The sequence below is a fragment of the Parus major genome, chromosome 4A (assembly GCF_001522545.3).
Source record: "Parus major isolate Abel chromosome 4A, Parus_major1.1, whole genome shotgun sequence".
Classification (NCBI taxonomy): Eukaryota; Metazoa; Chordata; class Aves; order Passeriformes; family Paridae; genus Parus; species Parus major.
The window spans coordinates 17,758,586-17,783,832 of NC_031772.1; the positions used below are offsets into that span (position 1 = coordinate 17,758,586).

The 25,247-nt window shown below is 40.1% G+C and overlaps 1 protein-coding gene across 2 annotated transcripts in view; it reads left to right on the forward strand.

Moving 5' to 3' along the window:
* Positions 1-24,860, forward strand: part of ABCB7 (ATP binding cassette subfamily B member 7) — a 35,620-nt gene extending 10,760 nt beyond the window's left edge. Inside the window, exons 4-16 of one of the 2 annotated variants that reach the window (XM_015626690.1) lie at positions 1,637-1,756; positions 9,006-9,138; positions 9,980-10,248; positions 11,431-11,519; positions 12,044-12,131; positions 12,753-12,927; positions 14,297-14,454; positions 14,991-15,154; positions 15,316-15,445; positions 15,950-16,121; positions 19,653-19,756; positions 21,286-21,393; positions 23,877-24,860. In XM_015626690.1, coding sequence (XP_015482176.1) covers positions 1,637-1,756; positions 9,006-9,138; positions 9,980-10,248; positions 11,431-11,519; positions 12,044-12,131; positions 12,753-12,927; positions 14,297-14,454; positions 14,991-15,154; positions 15,316-15,445; positions 15,950-16,121; positions 19,653-19,756; positions 21,286-21,393; positions 23,877-24,095 — 1,929 coding nt within the window. In that variant the 3' untranslated portion in view covers positions 24,096-24,860. Of the gene's footprint in view, positions 1-1,636; positions 1,757-9,005; positions 9,139-9,979; positions 10,249-11,430; positions 11,520-12,043; positions 12,132-12,752; positions 12,928-14,296; positions 14,455-14,990; positions 15,155-15,315; positions 15,446-15,949; positions 16,122-17,699; positions 17,770-19,652; positions 19,757-21,285; positions 21,394-23,876 lie in introns of those variants that run through there. The other variant, XM_033514051.1, reaches the window with a different exon arrangement.
* The last annotated feature ends 387 nt before the right edge of the window (positions 24,861-25,247 follow it).

A 25,247-nucleotide genomic window follows, 5' to 3' on the forward strand; every position in this document is an offset into this window, starting at 1 on the left:
TTGCACTTTTGTATCTTTTGTGTTAATGTGGTACCAGTTTTTTTTAAGTTCCTTTTAACCTGTAAGTGGTGATCAAAGATATTTTCCACGTGTTTGAACTGTGTTTTATGCATATCCTTGGCTCAAATGGAAAGATTTATGTATATGCTGCAGCAGATATCTCCATTTTTTAAGTGGGTAGGACACAACAGAGGCACTTTTGCATCCTCTCTCCACTGACAAATCTTCCATATATCCATTTTTTAAAAGTAGTTTGAAATGTGCTTATCCTGCGTAATGTTCCAATACATTTGCAGTTGGTGACAAAAGGCCTTGGTTTTGCTTGAAGCTGTGACTAGAAAAACTGAGATGAATTTCCTGGTGCTTTTAAAAGCTTACCTTTATAGGATTGGCTTCCCTGGTTGCCTCAGCAATTTTACCTTTTAAAAGACCTCTCCTTTCTTGCTTATTCACCCCAGACCTTAACAGAGAATTTCTTTTCTAATTCAGTTTATCCTCAGACAGTAAGATTTATTATAATAGTCCCCCTTCCTACTGACTTCTGTCATAAGAGTCATCTTTGAAAGGTGTGCACCAACTTTTTGTTCCCCTCCCTCCTCCCCACTACGAAACATTGCCTGAATTGGAGAGATTAGCTGCCCTTGCTGCCCTCCTTTCTGTCTTAGATAATCCTCGTGTCTTTCAAGTTAACCCCAGTGGAGCCAACACAGAAAAATGAGTTGTTGATACCTGTGCTCTGTGTTGCTGCACATCCTCTTGTTCTTAATTAGGAAACATGGTTTAGGCTGCAGAAAACTTAGCTTGAGAGTTCAATGTGATAATCAGAAGTGTCAGTGATAGACATCTGTCCATGTGGAAAATAACCTAAATTTTTGTAAAAAAATACAGCAACCAAACCCAACAACAGAAAAACAATCTCAAAGCAAAACTTAAAATAAACCCAAACAGAAAAAGTAATCTTTTTCAAGCTTTCTTGTTAAATGGAGTGTGCTCTTACTTAGAATAAAATTTGAGATTTGAGGGGAGCCTATTTTAAGAATTCAGTTAAAATTGATAGCATCAGTTAAGCCAGCACGTGGCCAAGTACATCCTCTGCTTTGTGAAGCCTGAGTGTCCAGTGTCAGGGAATGTTCTCCAAACTATTTCAGTTTATTGTGGACCTTTCAGGCTTCTGTCTTACCTCAGTTATTTTGTTAATTATTATTAGTTATTATTATTAGTTATTTGTTAATTTTTTTGCATTTCTCTCCTGTTGGTTCTAAGCTATTTTAAAACATCTTTCAAAAAAGAAGTAACAAGCCCTTGAGGAGATAAAAAAGAAAGGTCAGTTTATTTGTTTTGTGAAGTATTTCAGGATGAGGAATTGTGGCTTTCTCTGTTGGAGTTGCAGCCAGCCAGACTTATACTATGGAGAACATGGAATGTTTTAAGGCATGTCAGGGTATAAACCTAAAAACTTCTATCTTGAAATGTTCATAGGCAGTCTTAGTCTCAGCCACTGACTCAGACTCAAATATGTGTTTCCTGTCAAATGAAATACAGAAGCGATCCAAATGTATAAAATTCATTCTTATTTATAAGTTATTTTACTTCCCAAGGTCTCTTTGTAAGGCAGTGCCTTTGTCCCTTCCCACAGCTGAAGGAGATCGATGCCAAGAAGATCATCCGGGCGATGCTGTCCTACGTGTGGCCCAAAGACAGGCCAGACCTGCGGGCCAGGGTCGCCATTTCCCTGGGCTTTCTGGCAAGTGCCAAGGTAAGAACAGATACTTGTTGTACTCTCACAGTTGCTTTTCATCTGCACAAGGAATAATTTTCTTTTCTAGTATTTAAGGGCTTTTACGCTCTTAAGATGTCTGGGTTTTTCACAGGAGCATATATGAGGAATAATAGCTTGGATTTTGGAAGAGGCTGTATCTGCAGGTAATACCCATGTGTATGTTTAGGGAGGTGATGATGACAACAAGAATTTTTGTTTGCCTTGATCCCATTAATTTAGCTCAGGTTTTTCCATTGCCAGTTAATTATTTACCTCAGAAATTACAGGAAATGGGAGTTAAAGGCTGTTCTTCTCTTCTTGTGTGGTGCTGTCAGACAGGATTTCTTCAAGTCTCTGTGCCTGTTCTCAACCCTGAACTTGATCAGTGTGATGGTGCCTATTCCCAGGTCTTGCTGTGCTGTGGAAAGGGGATTTGAGCTCCAGTCTGTTGATACTTCTCTGTGGGATAGCAGAGGAATTTATTGTTTTGGGGACTCCTCTGGTGTCTTAATATGAGAGAAGCTGTATAACCTTTTTGTATTTAACAACCCTGCTTTCATTCAAATAACTTTTCATGTAGTCTTTGATTATGAAATGGAGGATTGCTCTTTCTTTTATTTCATTATGTGAAAGGATCTTCTATATTCTGTCCTGCAACAACATTAGTGTTTATTTGTTCTTTCAAAGAGTTTGGCATGCAAAAGTGTTCTGCAGATTAAAAGGGGATATAATTCAAATTCTATGCAAACCTTGTAGAAATAGTTCAGAAGAGCAAATGTTAGCTTCCTTTTGCTTTAAATAAAAAAAAAAAAAAAGAAATATTTGATTGCAAAATACTGGGAGGAAGTTTTGTGAATTCCATTGAGACATCCAGCTCAGCTGGGTTGCTTTTAAGTACAGCAATTTTAACCAAACATAAAGCTAATATTAGCACTCAGCACCATTGCCATGTTATGAAAAGAGAGAAGAGACAAATTTCAGCTCTGTAGGTGTTAGAAGAGGAGTGCTTGGGAGAGAAATGTGCTCATTTCTGTGAGCTGAAGAGGAATTGCTGGTCTACAGTGCTTTCTCAAGAGGTTTTTATCTCTCAGGTACTCGTGGGTACTGTCTCCAGCAGATATTTGGGTTGTGCTGCAGTTGAGGATGTTGCTGATAATGCAGGTGATGACATGCAGAATATGTCTGGACTGTGCAAGTGAGCTTCCCCTCTTTTTGTGTGCCTGGGCAAACCCACAGCAATTCTTTCCACTGCCTTTTAAAACTCTGGGGGAAACTGCTCAAAATGCAGATGCCTTCAGGTTTTGTGATGTAGATGTACCAGGTGGATATGAAAATTATTCCAACTCACTTCCTTTTTAAAGACTCTTATTAGTAATGTTAATAGTAATCTGAAGGCAGTTTTTAAATGTTTGAAGTATTTTTTTCTCTTCTTCTCCCCACTTCCCTATTCCCTAATTTGTAGTGTTGTATGAATATGATGGAGAATGTGAATCCAGCCTCTAATCCTGCATGTGGCAGCACTGTACCTTGCCTTTAAGAAGTCTTATTAATATTTCAAGCAGCTTTCTGGGCTGTTAAGAAAACAAAATTGATGACCAGGATGCCTTGACTCTTGCAAACAGCTCTGTATTTGGTGTAAAGAAGTGCTGTGTTATTTCTAGTGGGAGAGAGAGATGTTTCCTCCATCAGAAAATCATTGAACTGCTCTTTGGGAAAGTAACTGGGTGTTTGGATCTCTTAAGTGTTCTCTTAAATTTCACACTTTACATTTGTACAAGGCAGCCCAGAGGCCCTGATGTCCAGAGCAGACTCTCTGAAGAAAAGCAGAAAACCTATTGAGCTTTGCCCAAGTTTCAAGAGATGCTTGATAAAGCAGAAATGTTTTGTGAGAATGTTTTTTTGGGGCAAACAAGGATTTAATTGGGAAAACACACAGCAAGCTCTCTGTGGAAAATATATGTCTTATAACTGGCAGGGGTGAAAAATTTCATGGATGTCTTCTAGCTGTCCTTTGCTACTGTTTTGTTGTTTTGTTCTGTCATTACAAAGCTGTGTTGGATAACTGCAAATTAAGGAGTTACCCTTCATCTTAAGAGCTGTGCTCACTCTTCCTTTGTGGGAAGAATTTTCTTGAATTGCTTCATCATATTAAGTGTGTCAGTGTGACACAAGTGATGTGCAATAGTTTATTCCACAGCTGTAGTGAGTCTGTCACATCTTTGAGCCCTGAACATCTGCTGCCCTTCCAGAGCAAACAAAAGGTCACTTTGTCCTGGAGAAAATGCAGTACAAAGTAGCTTACCTGTATCTTTCCTGGACCATGTGTAATTGTGTGTGGTTTCCTCATTATCCCATTTGGGAGCCCTTTGTTCTGCTTGCTTGTGAGGTTAATTACAATGCACTCCACAGACCACACAAGCTGTTTGTTAAAGTTTTTCTGCTATATAATTGTGTCAGCACATGAACACCAGCATGTTTTTCTCCTTACTGCAGTCCTGGCCTGATTTCTTTGTTCACTATGAAACAAAGTGAATTTTGTGTCTGAAGGATTTACATCCTTATTGTGGATTTTTTCTAAAGGCACCCCCTTTCTGAGGGGTTTGCATAGAGAACTCTAAGGTCATGATGGCTGCTGCAAGTCACCTTCCCCCAAAACATTTCTGTAAGCTTTTTGGCCAAGTCCTTCTGAGTTTGACAAAAGATTTTCAGGTTTTATACCTCTGAATTTACAACATTAGGTTTCCAGTTAAAATACAGAGGCTGTAAGGTGGCTTCAGTTTTATCCTGAAAACTCCATGGAATCACAGAGGACAGGTAGGTTATGAAATTCTCAGCCACAGGGAGAAAATGTGAGGAATACACCCCCAGTTTAATTTGGTTACTCACCCACAAAACAGCTGGAGTTCATTTCTCCTTGTCCTGCTGCTTGAGAAATAATTTGTCTCTTTAAATCTTCCAGTTCAGTAAAATTCACTTTCAAAACAAAAGCCAGTTTGTGTGCAGCTACTGAAGAGCCTGCAGTTACAATCTGTCCTGACTCCTTTTGTGGGGCCCAGTTGCCTGTCATTGAACAAATTATTGTGATTTTTGGTTCCTTTTTGTCTCCACATAACTGCCAGTGGTATTGTGAGCCTTCAAAGTGAGCTGTTAGTATGGCTTTTTATGACAGGATGGATCTGCTCCAGGGCTAGTGAGGTCTTTTCTTCTTTGCAAGATTTGTTGTATTATTATGACAGACTTTAAATTTTTACTTTAAATATTTATAGCCTATCTAGATGTGTGTACACAATCTGAAGGATGGAAGAAGAAGGCAGGTGTGAGGAGTACACAGGGTATTATCTGTGTTTTCAGAAACATGCTCAGGTTCTGCATATCTGGATTTTCTTTTTCCATGTTCCTTCCCCCTTTTTTTGGCTTCTCTGCTGGTGAATGTATAGCAAATTCTTCCTTACTTTTCTGTTTCTTCCCTTTTTCTTCTGTGGCACAAGGAAAAAAGTGCTCAGGCTTCTGAGGAGCTGGATTAAACACATGAATATGACAAAATCACTTGTCACCTCTGTCAGCCTGCAGTGGGTTTTGCCCTTCTGGTCACAGACCAGGCATGTGTTATTCATGAGCCAAAGAATTCTTTCAGACTCTCTGCATTTCTACTGACTGCTAATTCCATAAGTTTCAGAACAGGAATGGTTGGCGAAGGAGGCAGGACACAAGGGTTGAATTGCAAATTCTGCCTGCATGCAAAGATAATGATATCTCTCAGATCAGTGAAGCATGTTCCTGTGATCTTGGTGTTTGAGCTCTTTCTGGGGGCTCAGATGGAGTTAAATAATTGCAATAAACCTTTAGAAATTGTTAGCTTTTGGAGGAGTTTCAGGTGAGAAGTATTTAAAATGGGTTTGGGTTTTTATCCTACTGGAAAAAGTGTAGTTCAGGTCATCATTAAATTTGAAGAAGCCATGAAGCCAGGCTCTTCTTCCCTCATCTGGAGCACATTTTGGAGCTTCTTTAGCAGTCTTGCCACCAGAGGGGATGGAGATTTCTGTGTGTATCTCCACAAATGGAGCTGTTGGGTGTGTATGTTTATATTGGTCCAGAGATAAATTCAGTCATCTTCATGCCAGCGTTTGTCACTGAATTATTGTCAAAAGAAAGGTTTGCTGTGGACCAGTTTTATCTTGTTGGGGTTCAGCCTGTCATTAATTCATCATCTTTACTAAACAAAAAATGTTGGGAAGAGCAAAATGAAAGATAAGGCTGTTTGCCTTAAAAGTGATGTAGTCCCATGGGGGAATAAAGATGATATTGCACTGTCTGTTTAAAACAGTGCAGTCATTAAAAAATGTTTAAACTAATTTACTCATGATTCATTCTAGGGCAACCTGCTGTTAAATGTGGGCAATTGAGTTGGGATAATTTCATGGGATGCTGTATTTGCTTTCCAGTAAATTCAAGCAAGGATAAGCTATTAATTCAAACACAGAAATAGAAAATGTACAAATTCATATTAAAAGAGTCTTTTTAATGGGAATTGTTATCAAGCTTTCAGGCATTAGGCAGAGGAGGGAAGCCTGTACAGCTATATTGTGTAAGACAATTGTTTTTCATGGTAGATTTTCATGGTCTACCAAGGTGTGCTTAAAGCTTTTTGTTCTGTGCCAGCAAATACAAAAAGAGAACTGTGAATTTATGCAGAAGGATGAAATTTTGTTTCCATTACTATGAACGTGATCTCATTGACTTAACAAATTGAGTAGGAAAGGCCTGTTTCTAATAATGGCCTCTCATCTCTTGCTCTAAACTTTGTAAGATTAACTTTTCTCTTTTTAAATTGCTGGAAAGCAGGCTGTCTTGATTGCTAATGAAATGCAATACCATGCTGCCTTGTTCTTATTCAAGCTTTACCCTCCAGGAGTCAGAACAACTATAACCTGAGACCAGGCTTTAAATTTCATTTAAAACTCTATTGGGAAGAATTATATTGATGTAAAAGAAGACATTTCTGCAAAATTGTAGGCTGTTACCAGTTAAATTAATTGTGAGTGGAGAACAGCAGTTTAAAGAATACATCTCTTTTCTTTAAATGGACTTTAAATATATCTGTAGTTCTATTTCAAAACTACCTGTAGTGTAACACAGTCTGGTGAGGAATAAAATCCCTGCAGAGAGATTTGTAAGAATCTGCAGCAAATGAAGACCATCTGCATTACAATATTCTTATTTTCTCTTGAGGGGTGTCTCCCAGGAAAACCTGCACTTTGTCATGTTGCTTGTCACTGGAACACACATAGCAGTAGATTTCATCTTTATTAAGAACAAAATGCCACCCCAAAATGGAGTTTCAGTATCTCTGAAGGCAAAGTGGAGTTGTTTGGTTATACAGGGGGAGGGAGAGGGATTTGAGATTTCCACAATTCCCATCTGTTAGAAGGGGACCTGAGGCTGAGGGACTCTCAGGCTGCACTGGACAAGCTCCAGAGGAATGTTTGAAGTAGGACCTGATCTTTCAGCTGTTTTCTCTTTTCAGTCACTAACAAACCAGCACTAACCTCAGCCAGGTGCCCTCAGATCTCTTGTATCTCCTCTCAGGTATTATCTAAATTATGCTGTGTTGAGAATTTTGAGGTGTTTTTTATAATGTATTTCATAGGAGACATGGGGAAAGAGGAGAAAATTAATCCCTTCCTCATTTGCATTTAAATCTTTAGCCTAAAACACTGTCTAAAAAATATATCAGCACAGATCAAAACAAAAAAAAAATCATTTTTTTATACTTAAATCTGTAGTTTACAAAAATGTTTTCAAAAGTCCAATTACTGTTCTTGTTGAAGTTCATACCTTCCACTATTTGCCATAATTTGTAAAACTGAGAATATTGGATACTGGGACAGTCATTAGAACTCCTGGAAGTCTGTCTTCCCCCTTGAATTTGGACTGAACTTAAGAATGACTTTATCACTCTTTTCTCTCAAAATCTAGTTTTATCCAGTTCATTTACAGGTTTTTTCCTCCTGGGCTTTTCAGCTCTGACAGATGTCCCTAAATACAATTGAGATCTAAGTGGGTATCCAAAACATTTGGTGGAGAGATCTGAAATATCTGTATCAATCTGGCTTCTGTTTTTTGTTTCTTCTCATGTAAAATAATTTGTCATCTACCCACAAGTTTTTTCCAAATACTAAAAGAAAAAGCCCAATTTAAGCTAAGTCAACTTGCTGTAAAGTATTTTAACATCTGCTGTGATTCTAAGATTGTAGGTCATAGCATAGTTGTTCAACTGCTAAAAAAGTTGTGTCCTTATTTTCAAATCTTAACAGTTAGGAGCTGTTTGAATTAAGAAATTCTATTACATTTATGAAGTTTGTCTGTAAATTGCCTTTCTTGTTGGTATAAGTGAGCAGTGTAACAATGGTGCACTAACAAGACTTAGGAATTTTATGTTTTCTGTGAGATTTTCCATATTTTCTTGTGCTACAGGTGTTCAAATAAAAAGCTGCTGGAGTTGATGTGTTTACATATCCATTAGTTTGGGGTTTCACATCTACAGGGGCCACCACTGGTGTCACACTGGGTGATAGGTAGTGGATGTGACTAATGTTTTTGAAAACTCATATTTGTACAGTAATTTGTAGACTCTTATAGATTGTACAGAAAGTCTTTTTTGCTGCTCTGCCAAACCCCAGGGCTAATGCTTATACCAAGTTAATCTTTGGGGTGATGTTGCAAAGGGAAAGCATTATTTAAATTTTAGGGGAGTATTAACAGACAAAGGAGGGGTTGGTTTATTTTCTTTGACTTCTGGAGCTTTGGTTTAATCCAGCCCAGTGACCTAGTGTTAGCAAGGTGCAGGTTTCCTGTGTAACAGAGCTTCTTCACACTGAATGCTGTCAGCATCACAAAGAGCAAACAGCTCCAAATAATGACACAATTTAGTAGCACTGTGTGTGGCTGCTGCTCCTTTCCTGGGCTTGCCTTGCTGTCCTGAGAGCTCAGCCTCTCTTCAAAGGCCTTTGCAGTGTAATTTGTTGAGGATAGAAATCCATATTTAAAAGTGAAATAGACAAAGTAACAGCAGCAAGGATTTAACAGTGGAAAACATTGTGCTTGAAATAAAGAGCCAACTCACCTGCACCAAGTGCTTAAGGACTAAATATGACAGTTAGCTAAATAGAGCAGTTTCAGAAAAAAATAGTCATGCTTCATAGATGTTTTAATGCAAATGATCTAATTGGTGTGCTCCTGCTTTCAGGCCATGAATATATTGGTTCCCTTCATGTTTAAATATGCAGTGGACAGCCTCAACCAGGTGTCTGGGAACGTGCTCAACCTCGGCGATGCCCCAAGCACTGCGGCCACCCTGGCAACTGCTGTCCTCGTGGGCTGTGAGTGCATTTCCAAATGGTGATGGGAGTTAAGGGTCTGCAGGGAGGGATGGGCTCAGCAGAGCTCCTGCCCATTGCACTGCTGAGCATCACAGCTGGTTGTGAATCACAGAATCACCGAGTGCTTTGAGCTGGAAGGGTCCATAAAGGAGGTGTCCCCTGGGCATGGACACCTCCCGCCATCCCAGGCTGCTCCAAGCACTGTCCAGCCTGGCCTTGGACACTTCCAAGGATCCAGGGGCAGCCACAGCTGCTCTGGGCACCCTGTGCCAGCCCTCCCCACTCTCACAGGGAGCAATTCCTGCTCAATATCCCATCCAGCCCTCCCCTATGGCAGTGGGAAGCCATTCCCTGTGTCCTGTCCCTCCATCCCTCGTCCCCAGTCCCTCTCCAGCTCTCCTGGAGCCCCTTTAGGCCCTGGAAGGTGCTCTAGGGTCTCCCTGGAGCCTTCTCTTCTCCAGGTTAGCACCCCCAGCTCTGCCAGAGCCCCCAGAATATTTTAACAATTTCATAGTTACTCTGTGTTGATGTCTGTTCCCAGTACTCTCTGACCTTGCTTCTGGTATTCCAATTAAAAAATGAAATAATGCTTATAGAAATTATTCTTCATTATAAATCCTGCCCTTTCTTATAACCAGCTGCAAAAGAAACTGATTTAAATGTGTGCACAATGGTTTATAAATGAAAAATTGCATAAAGCTTGGGCCAATTAAGTATAAATTACCTTTGAACTAAAATTGTTGAAAATATATAAAGAATGAGTCTAGTGTAATTTCATGCATGAAGGGAAGTTGAAAATATAATTATTTTCATTTTGTAAACTTCTTCATCCCTTTTTTAGATGGTATCTCAAGAGCTGGGGCAGCGTTATTTAATGAAGCGAGAAATGCAGTATTTGGAAAAGTAGCTCAAAATTCAATCAGGAGGATTGCCAAGAATGTTTTCCTGCACCTTCACAACCTGGATCTGGCCTTCCATCTAAGCAGGCAAACAGGAGCACTGTCAAAAACCATCGACAGAGGCACCAGGGGCATCAGCTTTGTTCTCAGTGCTTTGGTGTTTAACCTGGGACCCACAATGTTTGAAGTGGCTCTGGTCAGTGGAATTCTGGTAAGTGTGGTTTAGTCATTGTTAGAATTTTCTCATTGGGGAATGATGCTCTTACCAAAGTCTACTGAGTATTAATAATGATAATTGAATTTACAAGGTGAAAGCTACTGCTGTAAAAGAGAGCAAACTGTAGTTTTCAAATATCAGTTACTTTAAATCAGCTTATTTGAAATTATTTTCACATTTAAAGCCTCTCTTCGGCCAGTTGCATTTATGTGGGCAATTTTTAATGTTTTTCTTCAGAATTGTTGGGAAAATGAAATTAGAAAAGTAAACTGTGCACACAAATATACCCAGGTGAATAGTGAGAAAACAGAATAAAAATGGGGTTTAGTGTATTCAGAGATAGAGGAGGAGAGTGATTATTGGCTCTTTCCTGAATACTGATCTGGACTTATCCAGAACTTAAAAGTGAAAATTAGCTTTTGGAAAATAGGCTTCTCCTGGCAGGTTTTAAGCTTAATACCCTGAAATTTAAACATCTATTATAAATAAATAAATAAGTCACACTTTCTGTCGTTCAAGTCAGGATCTTGGGGTATTATTTGGGTGCAAAAAATCTAAATCTTGATTATGTATCTCAGACTAAATTAAACACAAAAATCTGGTTCTGTTTATTGGCCTTTTTGGAAGGATTTAATCAAGTTTGAATGGAACAGTGAAATGTCTGGTTATGTTGGGTTAGATTTTCTAACCAGTGGAAGCTGCAGACCAGGCTGGCTGTCAGCCAACCCTCCTTAGGGCTTTTCTCTCCTGATGTGCCCTGAAGTACAGAAAACACTTCCTAAGTTCTTTTGCAAGGCCATTAATTTTTCTTCTACAGTCTTCACATCTCTTTCAAAATCCACTGAAAAAGCATGGAAACAAATACTTATTTGTGAAAACAGCGCAAGCATCAGCAGCATTTATGTTTTCTAATGTGAAAAATAACTCTGCAGTATTAAATACACTAGCTCTTGGTTATTGCCTCCAATCTTTTCATCTAAATCCTTCTTGCTGCTTTCCTTTTGAGTTTAAACCTTTATTTAGCCTTAAGCTGTTCAGAGCAGAGATTGTTTTGGGAGGGACCATCATTTCTTGTCTTAAAATTAGGATAACTCATATGGAGACAACAGCAAAGTTTTCAAAACTATGATGATTTTTTTTTCAATTTTTTTCTTTTTTTAATTTTAAATCTTCCAGTATTACAAATGTGGTGCTGAGTTTGCTTTGGTCACTCTGGGGACACTGGGAGCCTACGCAGCGTTCACGATAGGAATCACACAGTGGAGGTAAGGCAGGCCCTGCCCTCACATTCCTCAGGGTGCTCTGATGCCTCAGCCTGAACTTGTGATGATGCCTTGCAGTGGCTGCCTAGAACAGAGGCCAGGCAAAGTTAAGAGAATAAAGTGGGGATTTATTAAATGCCTTCAAACAGGTTCACCTTGGGCAGTCAGAAGCCTCTGGGGATCCACCCAATGTGGACGATGCACACGAGTTTTTCAGACAATTATAAATTTGGTCCATTTACATATCAGGTGTTAATCCTCCAATTACAGCTTCAGGTAATGAAGTCATATTCCCCCAGTTTGCTCCCTTCCAACTCACTTTTGTCGATACCTTTTGGGCCCTGAGGCAGTAGAGGGTACTCAGATTTCAGGCCTAGAGGAATTGTTTTGTCTGACCAAAATGTGAAGACAGTTACCTGACACTCTGTATGGAGTTTAGAGTTACACACTAATGCAGTACAGGATTTGAAAAATAGAAAAGCTAAAATCTAAGGCATCAGTGACTGGATCAAACCTTCCTTTCCCAGGACTAAGTTTCGGATTGAAATGAACAAAGCTGACAACGATGCCGGTAACGCTGCCATTGACTCGCTCCTGAATTATGAGACTGTGAAGGTAAGGCCAGTCTTTACTACCAGGCTCTTTGTCTTGCTTCTGTCAGCCTTAGGGAAGTGAGTCATAAGATTCATCTTTAAAGGGCATATTTGGAGCAATAGCATATTTTTAAGCATTATTCATTTGAAGAGTAGTGCGTGGCATTGACAAGAGAAGCAGGAAGGTTTTTGGTGGGGGCTGGAAAAAAAAATCTCTTTGTTAATAAAGAGTGAGAAGTTTCTTTCATGGCTGAATTGCCTTGACCATCAATTTCTGCAGAGAGTAAACTTAGTCTTGAAGAGGAGGTTTAGGTTGAATATTGGGGAAAGATTCTTCCCCCAGGCTCCCAGGGAATGGGCACAGCCCCAAGGCTGCCAGAGCTTCAGAAGTGTTCAGACAACGCTGTCAGGCACAGGGTGGGATTGTTGGAGTGTCCTGGGCAGGAGCTGGACTGGATGATCATTGTGGGTCCCTTCCAACTCAGGATATTCTGTGATTGTTTCCTTCAGTTGTTAGAACTGTTGGAGAGGAGCTCTGTGTGTGTGTCAGTGCACTCAGTCTGTTCATACTGGATTTTACAGCCCCTTAAACAATCCAACATGTTTGTCACTGTCACATTTACCATTTTTGTTTATATTGTAGTATTTCAATAATGAAAAATATGAAGCCCAACGGTATGATGAGTTCCTGAAGACCTATGAGAAAGCCTCCCTGAAGACTACCTCTACTTTAGCTCTCCTCAACTTTGGCCAGAGCGCTATATTTAGTGTGGGCTTAACAGCCATCATGGTGCTTGCCAGCCAGGGCATTGTTGCAGGTAACTCACCTGTCTGTAAGCCTAAAAAGAGTCTTCTTTACACCATAACAGAGGTGTTAGTTTTAATTAACTGAGGGTTGATGTGATAGTTCATTTTGAGAGGTTTTGGTTGAGAGCTTTTTGCTTAAGTTTTGTCTATTTCTGTTTCTTGGAGTATTATTAATTGCATTATATCTGTTTCTCAATGACTCTTTCAATCATATTATGATTTTATCAAAAACATAAAAGTTCAAGTTTAAGTTAAAGAAAGATCCCAAGAAAATGTCACTAAAGGAAGTTTTTCTTGAAGGTTTTTGACAGGGACTTCTATCGATAAAAATATTTCTGTGGACCTTCTACAAAGATCCTTTCTTTTTGCCCTTCTCCCTTCCCATTGGCAATACTCAGTGTATATAGACCCCTCTGCTTTGTCTCCAGTGGTTTTGTTACCAATAATTCACTTTCCTTACATTAATAAGGGCACATTATTAAAAGAATTGCTTCCATCTGTTCTATACTTGTCTAATTTATTACATAAAGTAAAGCCTGCTTGGTTAGGAAGACACATTACAAGCTTCAAATACAGAATTAGGGTAAGGCTCTGCTAAAGCAAGGTGGTTTTAGAGTAAAAATAATGATGCTTTAAAGACTGTTAGCATCCAGAAGTGTTTGAAGGGCAGACCTTTATACCATGTGCTCCTTCTTGCATCTGCTTTGCCCTTTTTAAAGATGCCAGGGCAGGGAAGGTTTACTCTGAGCAGATCAGTCAGTAGGTGCAGTTTATTGCTGTTCTTAGGAAGATTTAGAATGGCTTGAAGCAGGATGGTAGGAATATGGCTTTAAATCATCTTTCTGGGCCTGTTTCAGCTGAACTGACCTGCCACTTACCTTTAGCTGCTGTGACATCCCGAGTTTTCCCTTGATCAGCCTGTTTGATTCTGAGCTGCCCAGAGGTTCTCAGTGTGTTTTGGCAGCTCTGTGGCACATACAGCATGAAAGCTCTCTCTTGATCATGACAGATTCTATCATTTGGATTTGTATTTGTGCTTAAGATTGTCTTTCCTGACGTATGCTTCCATATATTATTTCCTCCCCTTTTAACTTCCTTAGGCCTCTCTGTGGATTTTACAATCTGTGCTGCTTGCCTTATTTGCCAGTGCTATTGTGTATTTTTAAAAGTGAAATCAACATGAACATTGCCATTCATTTCAGGCACCCCTATACAAAATCTGGGAATGGGTTCTGGGGTTTTGTTTGTTATTTAAACATCTGGGTTTAGAAATGGGATAAAATAAATAAAGTTGGATTGACTTGATTTTTTTCTTTTGGTGCATCCTAAAAGGAAAACCCTTCAAGTCCCCTTATTCTCTCAAACCCCTTTTGTCTTAAGGAAGCCTTTCTGTTGGAGATCTGGTAATGGTGAATGGATTGCTGTTCCAGCTTTCTCTACCCCTGAACTTCCTGGGAACAGTGTACAGAGAGACAAGACAAGCACTGATAGATATGAATACCTTGTTTACACTTCTCAGTGTAGATACCAAAATTAAAGTAAGTAGTGGCTTAGTTTCCCTAATTGTCTGGGTATTTAACAGGGCTGTGTGTGGCAATGCCATCATTTCACTGTGTTCTGATCTTCCAGGTTTAATTTCTATCCATGAAAGAGTTGTTGTGTGTGAGGTTGCTGTTCTGGCTCCTCTTTAAGTGCAGTTACTGCAATAGCAGTTGATTTTTTTGCTTTACTTGTAGAGAAGCAAAAATTGCTTCATGGAAGCTGTGTTTGTATTGAGATTTTTTTATTTAAGTATTCATGCCTCGTGCTTGAATTTTTATTGGTAATTAATGATGCAGAATATATTGCAAAAGAAGTTATGAGGCAGAGTGTTTACAGCAGGAATTTTTACCTCCTTTGGGGAAAAGGAGGAGAAACCAATGTCACTTGTGCAGCAAATTATGGTTATTTTCCACATATCTGAGCTGGAGTGTCTGTTTGCCTTTTTCTGAGGTGGGAAAGGGACTGTTGAACTTGTTGAAGTGTTGGAAATAATTTCTGGGCAGCAGATAAAGTGGAACTCTTCTTTTCATAGGACAAAGAACTGGCTCCACCCCTGCAGATCACCCCTCAGACTGCTTCCATCGCCTTTGACAATGTGCATTTTGAATACCTGGAGGGGCAGAAAGTTCTTGCTGGAGTGTCCTTTGAAGTCCCTGCAGGAAAGAAAGTGGCCATTGTAGGAGGTAGTGGGTCAGGGTGGGTAAATGGACTAAATATGCCAATCAATGCAGAATTTAGTTTTTTAAATGTGGTGCTGCTTGTGTTTGCTTTTTATTTTGTTTTTACATCAGTTCCAATCAGAGATTGTAAATGACAAACCAGGATGTAATATTAACTTCAGTTCTTTCCATTTCTAGGAAAAGCACCATTGTGAGGTTATTATTTCGTTTCTATGAACCTCAGAAAGGAAATATTTATGTTGCTGGACAGAACATCCAAGATGTCAGTTTGGAAAGTCTGAGAAAGGCAATAGGAGTTGTGCCTCAGGTATTCCATGTTTCCTTCTCCCCAGATAGTCCATTGGAACAGTAATTCTAGTCTATTGTAATAGTAATTCTCAGTATCTGGCACTGGTTCAGTGAAGGCCAGTCCTAATGCAGTGATGTTGCATGGTGACTTTCAAAGGAGCTAGACTTTTTTCCCCCCAGGAAATATTATGTTTTTATATGCATCATCATATAGATCCAATTTCTGGAATGTGTTTAAGCCTCCCCATGAGAAACTGCCTCCAGCTTTAAGTGATTTAGCTTTATACTTGATTACCACCTGTAATGAGTTAGCAAAGTGGTGAAAGTATGCATGACATACATATTTAGGACACAAAATATATTAATCCCTTTTTTGGGAGAAGAAATTCCCCAAACACTTTTACCTTCAGGCTGCGTAAAGGAAAATACAAGCCATTCTGTATTGATTCTTTCACGGGCTGGGGACAGTTTTGAAGCTGTTGTTGATGGTTTCTTATTGAAAATGTGCTTCCCACAAATGCAGGATGCTGTTCTCTTCCATAACACCATCTACTACAACCTCCTCTATGGCAACACGGGGGCCACAGCAGAGGAGGTGTACGCGGTGGCCAAGCTGGCAGGGATCCACGATGCCATCCTGAGGATGCCCAATGGCTACAACACCCAGGTCGGGGAGCGAGGACTCAAGCTCTCAGGTTGGCTCCCAGCTTCTTTGTATCACTTATTCTGCCAAAATTTCATGCAGAGTTTAGTCCTCAGGTTTGCTTTTAGCTTATAGCACAGAATCTTTAAGGTGGGAGAACAAGTCCAAGAGCAAGTCCTACCTTTGACTAAATCCCACCGTGCCCACTAAACCACATCACCAAGTGCCACATCCACTCCTTTTTGGATCACTTCCAGGGATGGTGACTCCACCACTGCCCTGGGCAGCCTGTTCTGATGCCTGACCCTTCAGTGAAGAAATCTTTCCTAACATCTGACCTGAACCTCCTCTTGAACAGATTGAGGTCATTTCCTCTCATCCTGTCTCTTGTTCTCTGGGAGCAGAGCCTGATCCCCACCTGGCTGCCCCCCTCCTGTCAGGGACCCAGAAGGGCCCACCTGAGCCTCCTTTTCTACAGCCTGAGCTCCCTCAGCTGCTCCTCACAGGACTTGAGTTCCAGACCCTTCCTCAGACCTTCCTGTCTCTGGACACATTCCAGCCCCTCAATGTCCTTGTAAAGAGGAGCCCAAAATACCTACCTGTAAAAGCTAAATATTAATATGAAAGTCTGCAGTTTTAGGCAGCTGTAGTCTGCAAGATATTCAAAAGAATGTATTTTCAGGGAATAGTGTTAAATGAGATTTTAAGTGAGGCTGGAAGTGCAGCTAAGTAAAAATGATTTTTCTCATGATCTGTTTGGGTAGTGGACTAGAATTGGGAACTTTATGCGTGCTTCAGGCTCTGATCGTGCTGAGGAATGCAGTGGGTGCAGACAGAGGTGCTGTCTGTTGCAGAGGCAGTTCTGAGGGTGATTTCCTTCTCTGCAGCTGCTGCAATCAGGAGTCCTGGTGCCTTTGAAACAGGGGATCAGAGGGTACAGTCTGTACCCAGAACAGGAGTGCAGGAGAAAGTGTGCATGCTGCAGAAGGGGATTATGCAGAGACCTAGAAGGGAAATAAAATATGTGAAGCACAGATCTGGATGAGGGAATAGAAGGTGCTAAATAGGTACTGGCAGAACTGAAGAGAATCGTGCTAACAATGAAAGATTTGTCTTGTGCTGCCTGTCTCCCCACACTTATAATTGCTAGAAAGAGGATTTGACTGACAATAGGTTTGAAATGTCTTGGTGTTTATAGAAGAGTAGAATGGTTTCAGTTGGAGGGAACCTGCTAAAAATCATCTAGACCAACCCTTCTGCTGTGAGCAGGGATATCTTTCGCCAGACCAGGTTGCTGAAAGCTTTAACCTCATGTTGAGGTTTAGATTGGATTTTAGGAAAAATTTCTTCAGCCGAAGATTTGATCAGGCTTCTTGGGACAGTGGTGGATTCCTCATGCCTGGAGGGATTTAACAGCATTTGGATGTGGCACTTGGGGACATGGGTCAGTGGTGGCTGGGGGAACAGTTGGGCTTCATGGCCTTGTGGGGCTTTTCCAATCTGAACGATTCTGTGTCCCTTTCTGAGTCTGTAGCATTGTGTGTGGGTATGTTGGAGTTTCCTCCTGACCTCGAGACTCCTGTAATGGAGCCTTTCTGAAAATGGGTTCTACCTTTCCTCCATCCTTCAGTTTGTGCTGCCACTGGGATGGTTATAAGCACCCACCTGCCAGTGCTTCCACAAAGGTGGTGTTGAGAAAGGTAAGGGAATTGTGTTCTTTTCCTGCTTTGTTTGTACTTAAAGAGGAAAGAGTATGTGAAATACTCAGGAGAAAGACAGTGGAATTCTTCTGAGCTCTGAGTAGGCATCTGCCACTGAAAGAACAGCTTCAGTTTCTTACTTGCAACAGTTAGGTGAATATTGACAAATGCCAGTAGTAAATAAGCTTCAGGAATGTGTGCAGCCAGGGTACAGGAGTCTCAGGCCAGTGCTCTCAGAAATGGTGTCATTGTTCAAAGGATTGGAGATATCAAATGGAAGGCTCTAAGTTCTTTCAGTGGCTCTGTAAAAAGCTACTGCTAATTGGAATCTATAGTTTTCTCAATAGTAGATTAGCTCCCTAAATTCTTATAAGGATATGTATTGGATTCATTTCAGAATCAGTTTGTGGGATTTTTTTTTTAGTTGTGTGAGGCTTCTTCAAGTCTAAGTAGAACACAAAGTCCTGATTTTTTCTGTTATTCTGTGGCAGGAATAGAGTGAGTAAAAGCTGTGTGAATTGAAGTGGTTCTCTTTAAAATCCAGGGGTTTATGTGCACAATGGAAAAACAAGATTTTAGCTGCAATGACAGATTTGCCAATTTAAATGGTGATGTAGCATTTTGTGCAGTTCTTACTGTTCTCAAGGATTCATTCATCAAGAATAAAAAATGAAAAACAAGTTATTTGGGTTGTTCCAAGTAGAACCCACATCAGTGTTGTCTAATAGATGTGTAATAAATAGTCAGAGCTGCAACAGCCCCAAGTTCCTGACTTTGTGAATGGAACAGTTACTGTGCTGCTGCCCTGAGTGTGAATGGGGAACATTAGACAAGTGGATCTGCTGCAGATATGAGGGATCTGCTTACTGAAATATGTCTTTCAAACATGAATATTGTCAAGCTGTGAGTTTTGAAGATGCTGTACAGGGGAGAGAGGGGAGAGCACACTAAAAAACAGGCTGAGTAAATACAGTTCTAATTTCTCCTGAGTTCTGCCAAAGACAGTTTAAAATGTGAACTGCAGCATTGCCACCAGCCTTTTAAATGGTTTATGAAAGCATGTTCTCTCCTGATAGGAATGGAACATTAACAAGAATATAACAGTATTAAATGGAATGTTTTGAAATCTTGAATAAAACAAAGGAGGACAAGTGCACAAATGTGACGTGTTCGCATCGCGTACCAAATGTTTAGCAGATTTTAAGTTCTCAAATGCACCTGTTTTCCTGTCTGTAAAAGTTGCCCTGAGTTATTCTTGAGTAGATGTTGGCTGTAAGAATTGTTTAGGAAGGAAAGTAGTCTGAAACTGGGTTATATCAGAAACCACCAGGCTGTAGATGGCAGGCTGAAGGTGGTTTTCAGTACAATATTAACTGTTCTTGGGTGAAATTTGCTATTATGGGGTGGAAAGTTGGATAAATATCAAGGAGAGACCTAAAAGACACCATGTGTGAGCCCTGAAATCCAATACAGCAGGTGTGGACAGAGCAGTGGTGGGAGAAAACTGGATTTGTGTGTTCAGAGTTACTGGATGGAGCAGAGCTTGGGCTGAGTGAATTGGCTCCTACTCCCAGGTGTACAGAGTGAGTAACTCTACAGCATTGTTACTCACCTGTGTCAGACTCTTGCCTTGGAGGAGATACAAAATAGTTCTCTGTCCTTTTCCAAAAGGATGAGTAATCTTGAATCACTAAATTTACCGGGGAGCAGGAACTTGTGTGCTATCTTATGTAACATGTCAGACATTTGTCAGCAGTGACTATGATGTCTATTAAAAAAAGGAAAAAAGCCAACAGCCAACCCTCAAAAATCATGTCTGCTTTTGAATTTAGACTATCACAATTGTAACTTAATATTTTTTTTTCTCTTTCCCCCTCATTCAGGAGGAGAAAAGCAAAGAGTTGCAATTGCTAGAGCAATGTTAAAGGAGCCGCTTATTTTTCTCTATGATGAAGCCACATCATCTTTAGATTCAATTACAGAAGAGGTAAATTGGTATAAAAAATTCTGAAATTTAAGTGATGGAATGATGTTTGATTCTGATGCTTTTCCATGTTCTATTCCTCTCAAAATTCTGTTCTTTTTTAAGTGTTTTCTCAGTATTATTAAGAGATGCTATGTCTAAGCTGTTACCCTAAAGAGCAAAGCAGAGATGCTCAGTCCATCTGCCTGGAGATAGTGAGGAATATCAGCTGTCTCTGGGATATTTTGTTTCCACTCTGGAAGTCCCACTCACCTTGATACATTCATCCCTTGAAGCTGGTGCAGGTGGCCATGAAGTGTGAAGCTTTCCAGTCCACTTCAGAAGGTGTTTAGATGCCATCTAGCATCCATCAGAAAAGCCTTCTAAATAGTTGGGACATAAAGCAGGAGAAACCCCCCTTGTTTGTTGTGCAGCACATGCAGGTGAGGTAGGTGTGACCTGCAGTGCTGGTGTTCATTTGTGTTCATTCCACAGGAAGGGCTGTGACATGGATGTGGGGACACTGTGAGAGGAGCTGCATCATCCTTCATAACAACATCTTTGTTTAAGCACAAAACTCTCAGCACCAGCAGTAATTTCCCAAACTAAAGTCATCAAAAATGAGCTAAGCTACAGCTCTGTTCACTTATGCAGGTTATTGAGTGAATTTATTGACCTGTAATCACTAAATTACTTCCATTTTCCAGATGCAAAGAATGCAGAGGATGAACTGTGCATCCATATAGCACTGAAATGTTTCACAGCTGCTTCATGGGCCAGAAATGTCCATATCACACTTAATTCTCAGAGTTTTCCTCTCTTGTTTTGCTCTATCTATGCAAGAGTCATAAGCAAAGCAGAAAGTTTCAGAGTAGAAATGCACTTTGAAGACAGCAAATTAAAATGAGGCTTTTCCACAAGAGTATGTCTAGGAATGGAAATGTTTTCTGACAAAAATTTTTAGGGAAATGAAGTGGACACTTCACTTACAGTAGTGAGGGCACAAATGCTCACTACTGCTCCTTGCAGAGGGCTGTGGTTTGGAAGGTGCTGTAGAGCTCACAAAGGAAACACTGGATAAATAGATAGATAATTCCCAGAATTATTCTGCCTTTGTTCCACATTGACATAATACTGAGAGGGATTTTTTTCTTTAACAATCATGGGAAAGCATTAATATTACAACCACAAGGAGTTCTTATTTTCAGATGCTTTTACTGCTGTTTGCTGCTTGTGTAGCATGGCTCCGTGGGGAAGTTTTTCCTGAAATGAAGTGACACTTCTCTTCCTTTGTCCCTGGGGATAGCTGTGTTTTTCTGTGAATACAAGCTTTTTTTTTCAGCTTGAGGCTTTAGCAAAAGCACAGATATTTCATGTTTGGGACTGTTCTGTTTCTCCTGTACATACTCGTGGCTGTTTGTTATTGGGAAGCTGTAGCAGTACCAGAGATGATTTTCAAAACTTATTTACAGTGATTTGCATATTTCCAGCAGCATTTTATTTCTCCTCATCTCACTCAGGAGTAAGAGTTTATGTCTATTCCAATCTTGCAGAACATTCTCAAAGCCATGAGGGACATGGTGAAGCACCGGACATCAATTTTCATTGCCCACAGGTTGTCCACGGTGGTGGATGCAGATGAGATCATCGTGCTGGATCAGGTGAGGGCTCACCTGGTGCTGTGTGACTTTCACATCATGTCAGGGTTTGGTTTAGGGACTCTGTGTGTTCATTTTGAATTGTTAAACTCCCACCAAGCCACTGGAAATTTCTTTCTTTGGGAATGAACAGTGTTTGAAAATTCCAGCCCAAGCTTGGCATGTGGGACTGTTTTGTATGTTGTTATTTTTATGTCTTACTGTTGCATGTTTTTAATCTGATTTTTTGCATGCTTCTGTCAGTTGAAGTTTCCTAATGTGCTCCCCCAATTTCTGCTTCACTCTCATTGCTCAGTGTCTGCTTTTCACATGCATCCATTTTTTCCTCTCAGTGGAGAGGACAGCATGTTCCGTTTCCATGCAGATAGAACTATTGCAGGATTGTTCAATCTAATTATGTTAAAAATCTGAGCACCATTCTCTGTTGTACCTGTAGAAAAGTGTGATTGTTCCCTTTCTGTAGGCTTCTTTTCTAAGAAAAAACAACATATTTCAACATTTGCTTCCCTAATATCAGTGTTCAGCTCATACTCATCCAAAGTCCATTTTTTTCTCTCTTATCCATATCTGGTAAGAGATTTAAACTAAACAAATGTCCTTATGGTAACTTCATAATTATTCTTTTAACTGATAATGCTGAAAGTACAGTGCTTTAATCTGCTGATAATAGATGTTAAATTTATCTCTGCATTCATTTTTATCAGTTGCTATTTATAAGCTTGTGCTCATAGGTGTCTTTAGTGACTTAAAATGCAAACCTAAAAAGCAAATAAATTATTCTTACTCTACATTCAATGATTTCATGGACAATTAGAATCATATCTTATGAAATGGTGACATTTGCTACACAAAACACAGCTTTATATGAATCTCAGGATGAAGTAGTGGAATAAATCACTTGCAGTGCTCTGTGGAGTTTTTATTTGTTTTTGATCTGCTTTGTTTTTTCAGCTTTTGCTGAAAAACCCTCTCTTAAGGTGTATCCTTCCTGCAAGTGCACGTTAAAACATCTCACAAACATTTTGTAACGTGTCACAAGGCAATTGGCAGCTTTTTGTTTTCCATGCAAGTTTTCACAGCTTCCTAAGAGCGTGTTTTGTGTTGTAGTGTAACTGTTAAATTAAAAATAAAAGCACAGCCTCAAACTGTGAAGGAGCCAGGGTGCTCCCTTTGCTGAAGGATGGGATTGTAGATGAGGGAGGCTCTGCCATCCCAGCAGAATTGATGTGTTAGCAGCCAGGTAAATCAGGCTCAGCATCAGGGATGAGACAGGGTGATTGTGGCTTGTTTTGGTTAGCAATGATAATCATGGAATCACAATTCCAGCACCTTTGCTGAGGTAAAATCAGAATCATTCCTGGGTGGGTAAATGTTGGAGTAATGGTACAGATCCTGATGCTGTGGAGCTGAGCAGAGAAGTTCCATTTTTGAGGATTGGTCAAGAGTTACTAAAAAAAAAAGCCATAATTCAAAACCTGGTCTCTACTCCAAATTAATCACTTAAAGGATTTAAGTAAATTCTGCAGTTCTGTTGATCAAGTGAATGTTTGTTCAGATTCCACTGGCACAACTACTAATAGAAGTGCCAAGACCCAAATTTTTTCCCAGCTTGTCCATCAGCAGATGTCACTAGGAGGGAGATTTAATTGTAGGTCAGAATTTAGAGCTGATATCAAATCCATGTGCTTGTCTGTATAATTTTGTGCTTTCCCAGAAGGAAAAGTAGCTGGAGAATGAATTAAAATGAGTTTAATTTGAAGTCAGTGAATGTGTTTCTCAAAGTAAAAAATTAGTTTGGTTTTTTGAAGACTGGTGGTATTTCTCTGTAGGGTTGGAGTTCTCATGCAATTCTCCTCTCCAACTCTTCCTTTCCATGCTGGTAGTCAATAAATCATCTCTGCTCCTGAGAACAGCCCAGAGAACTGAACTGCTCACAGTTTTCATGGTGGTGATTGCAGTGACACAAGCTACAGAGCACCCATAAAAGCACAGTTTACACTAATTGTTTTCAGGAATTGATCTTAGATGTGCTTTGCTTGTCTAATACAAACCCCTCTCTGTCTGCTCTGCTCTTTTATCTTCTTCACATGTGTTTGTTACTGAGCAAAGGCAAATCTGTGTTTATTTTGGTACATTCACGTGACCTTTGCAGGAGTAGTTGAACACCTTGCTCCTCATATAGAGGTCCATGTTTACTTTAGATAACTCTTCCAGTTTAGATAGTAAAACTTTCCATGCTGGTGGGCTTTAGATTTTGTCCAGATGGACAAAAGGCACTGGCAGCCTGAGAAGAGCCCAGCTCCTTGTTTTCAGCTGGTGGTGCCTACACAAGTGAGTGCACTGTGCAGTCAACCCTTCCTTGCTGTTTCAAGCTCCTCCTCATTAATAACTGCTCTAATCCATACTGTGAAACCATGGTCCATAGGCTGGCCTATTCCTAAAGATGTGGGAATGTGGGTTCCTGATTTCCTGCCTTTGTTTTGCAGGGTAAAGTTGCAGAACGTGGCAAGCACGCAGAGCTCCTGGCAAATCCCAGCAATCTCTACTATGAGATGTGGCACACACAGAGCAGCAAAGTGCTCCACAGTCACAACCACCCAAACTGGGAGGAGAGAAATAACCAGACATCCAAAGAGGAGGAAAGGAAGAAGCTAGAAGAAGAAATTATCAACAGTGTGAAAGGCTGTGGGAACTGTTCATGCTGAATAGGATCCTGGATCTCGTATAGCAGGTTAAAAATGCACAAGAATACAGTGAAATGCAGCTCTTGTTTTTAAGTCACCATTCAAAAACTTCTGGGTTTTACAATTTTTGGATTTTACAGTTTCACAGAGGGACATAATTTCAACCAAAGGAGTTCTATTTTTGCATCTTTAGGAATCTCTGATATTCAGTGGCATCTGCAAGAGCTGAGCTTTTTCAAAAACTTTAAACTTCCCGACCAAGGGTGTAATTTATGGCAATTTTTAGGCATTGATAAATTCTCCTGGTAGTCGGCTGATGTGGATTATTAAATTGTAAACAGACTTGTCCTTGATTTACATTATTTCTCATCATTGATGGTTGATAAATGCGTCATGTTTTAATTGTAATTGGGCTAATTTGAACTCATTTGCTAGTGAGGAAGATGCCTTTTAAATTCTTCAGTGGTGTTCTGGTTTAAAATCTTCCTTGTAAAGGGTAAGAACAGCCTCAACAAAATATTAGGCTTCTAGTAGCAAACTAAATATTGGAATTACCCCTCTCACCTTTCAGAAGCACCTCTCATACTGCACTATCAGGAAATGGATTGGTATTATTCTAAAGGAAAACTTAACATTATTTTTAAGTGAAAAATGAACAAATCCAAGTTCAGGATTCTGTATCCTCAGCATCTGCTGCAGTAGTCAAAGCAGAATGCAGTCGCTCTTTCTAGTTCAGTCATGGTCTTAGGGGGCAATTAAGATTCAATAAAGACTTTCATAAATTTCTATTATCTCATTAATGTATGAGAAAATGACCTGGATAATGCTGAAAGCATTGCTGTAATAATCTCCTCATTTCAACAGCCAAAACTTCTCCAGTGGGAGGAAACCTCAGTCTTTGGGTTCTGCAGGACACTGTGGGTGTGTCAGGTTTGGGAGGGGGCTCAGGGGTCACGTCTGGGAGAAGATGCCAGAAGCTTCCCCTGTGTCCAGCAGAGCCAAGGCTGAGCACATCCCAACAGAGCAATGCACTGCTGGGATCATGGATTTGGGAAGGGAGGAAAAGCCTTCCAAGTGTAAGAGCAACTGGAGCCAGAGAGAGGAGTGAGAATGTGGGAGAGCAACAGCCCTGCAGACACAAGGGCACAGAAGGAGGGACAGGAGGAGCTCCAG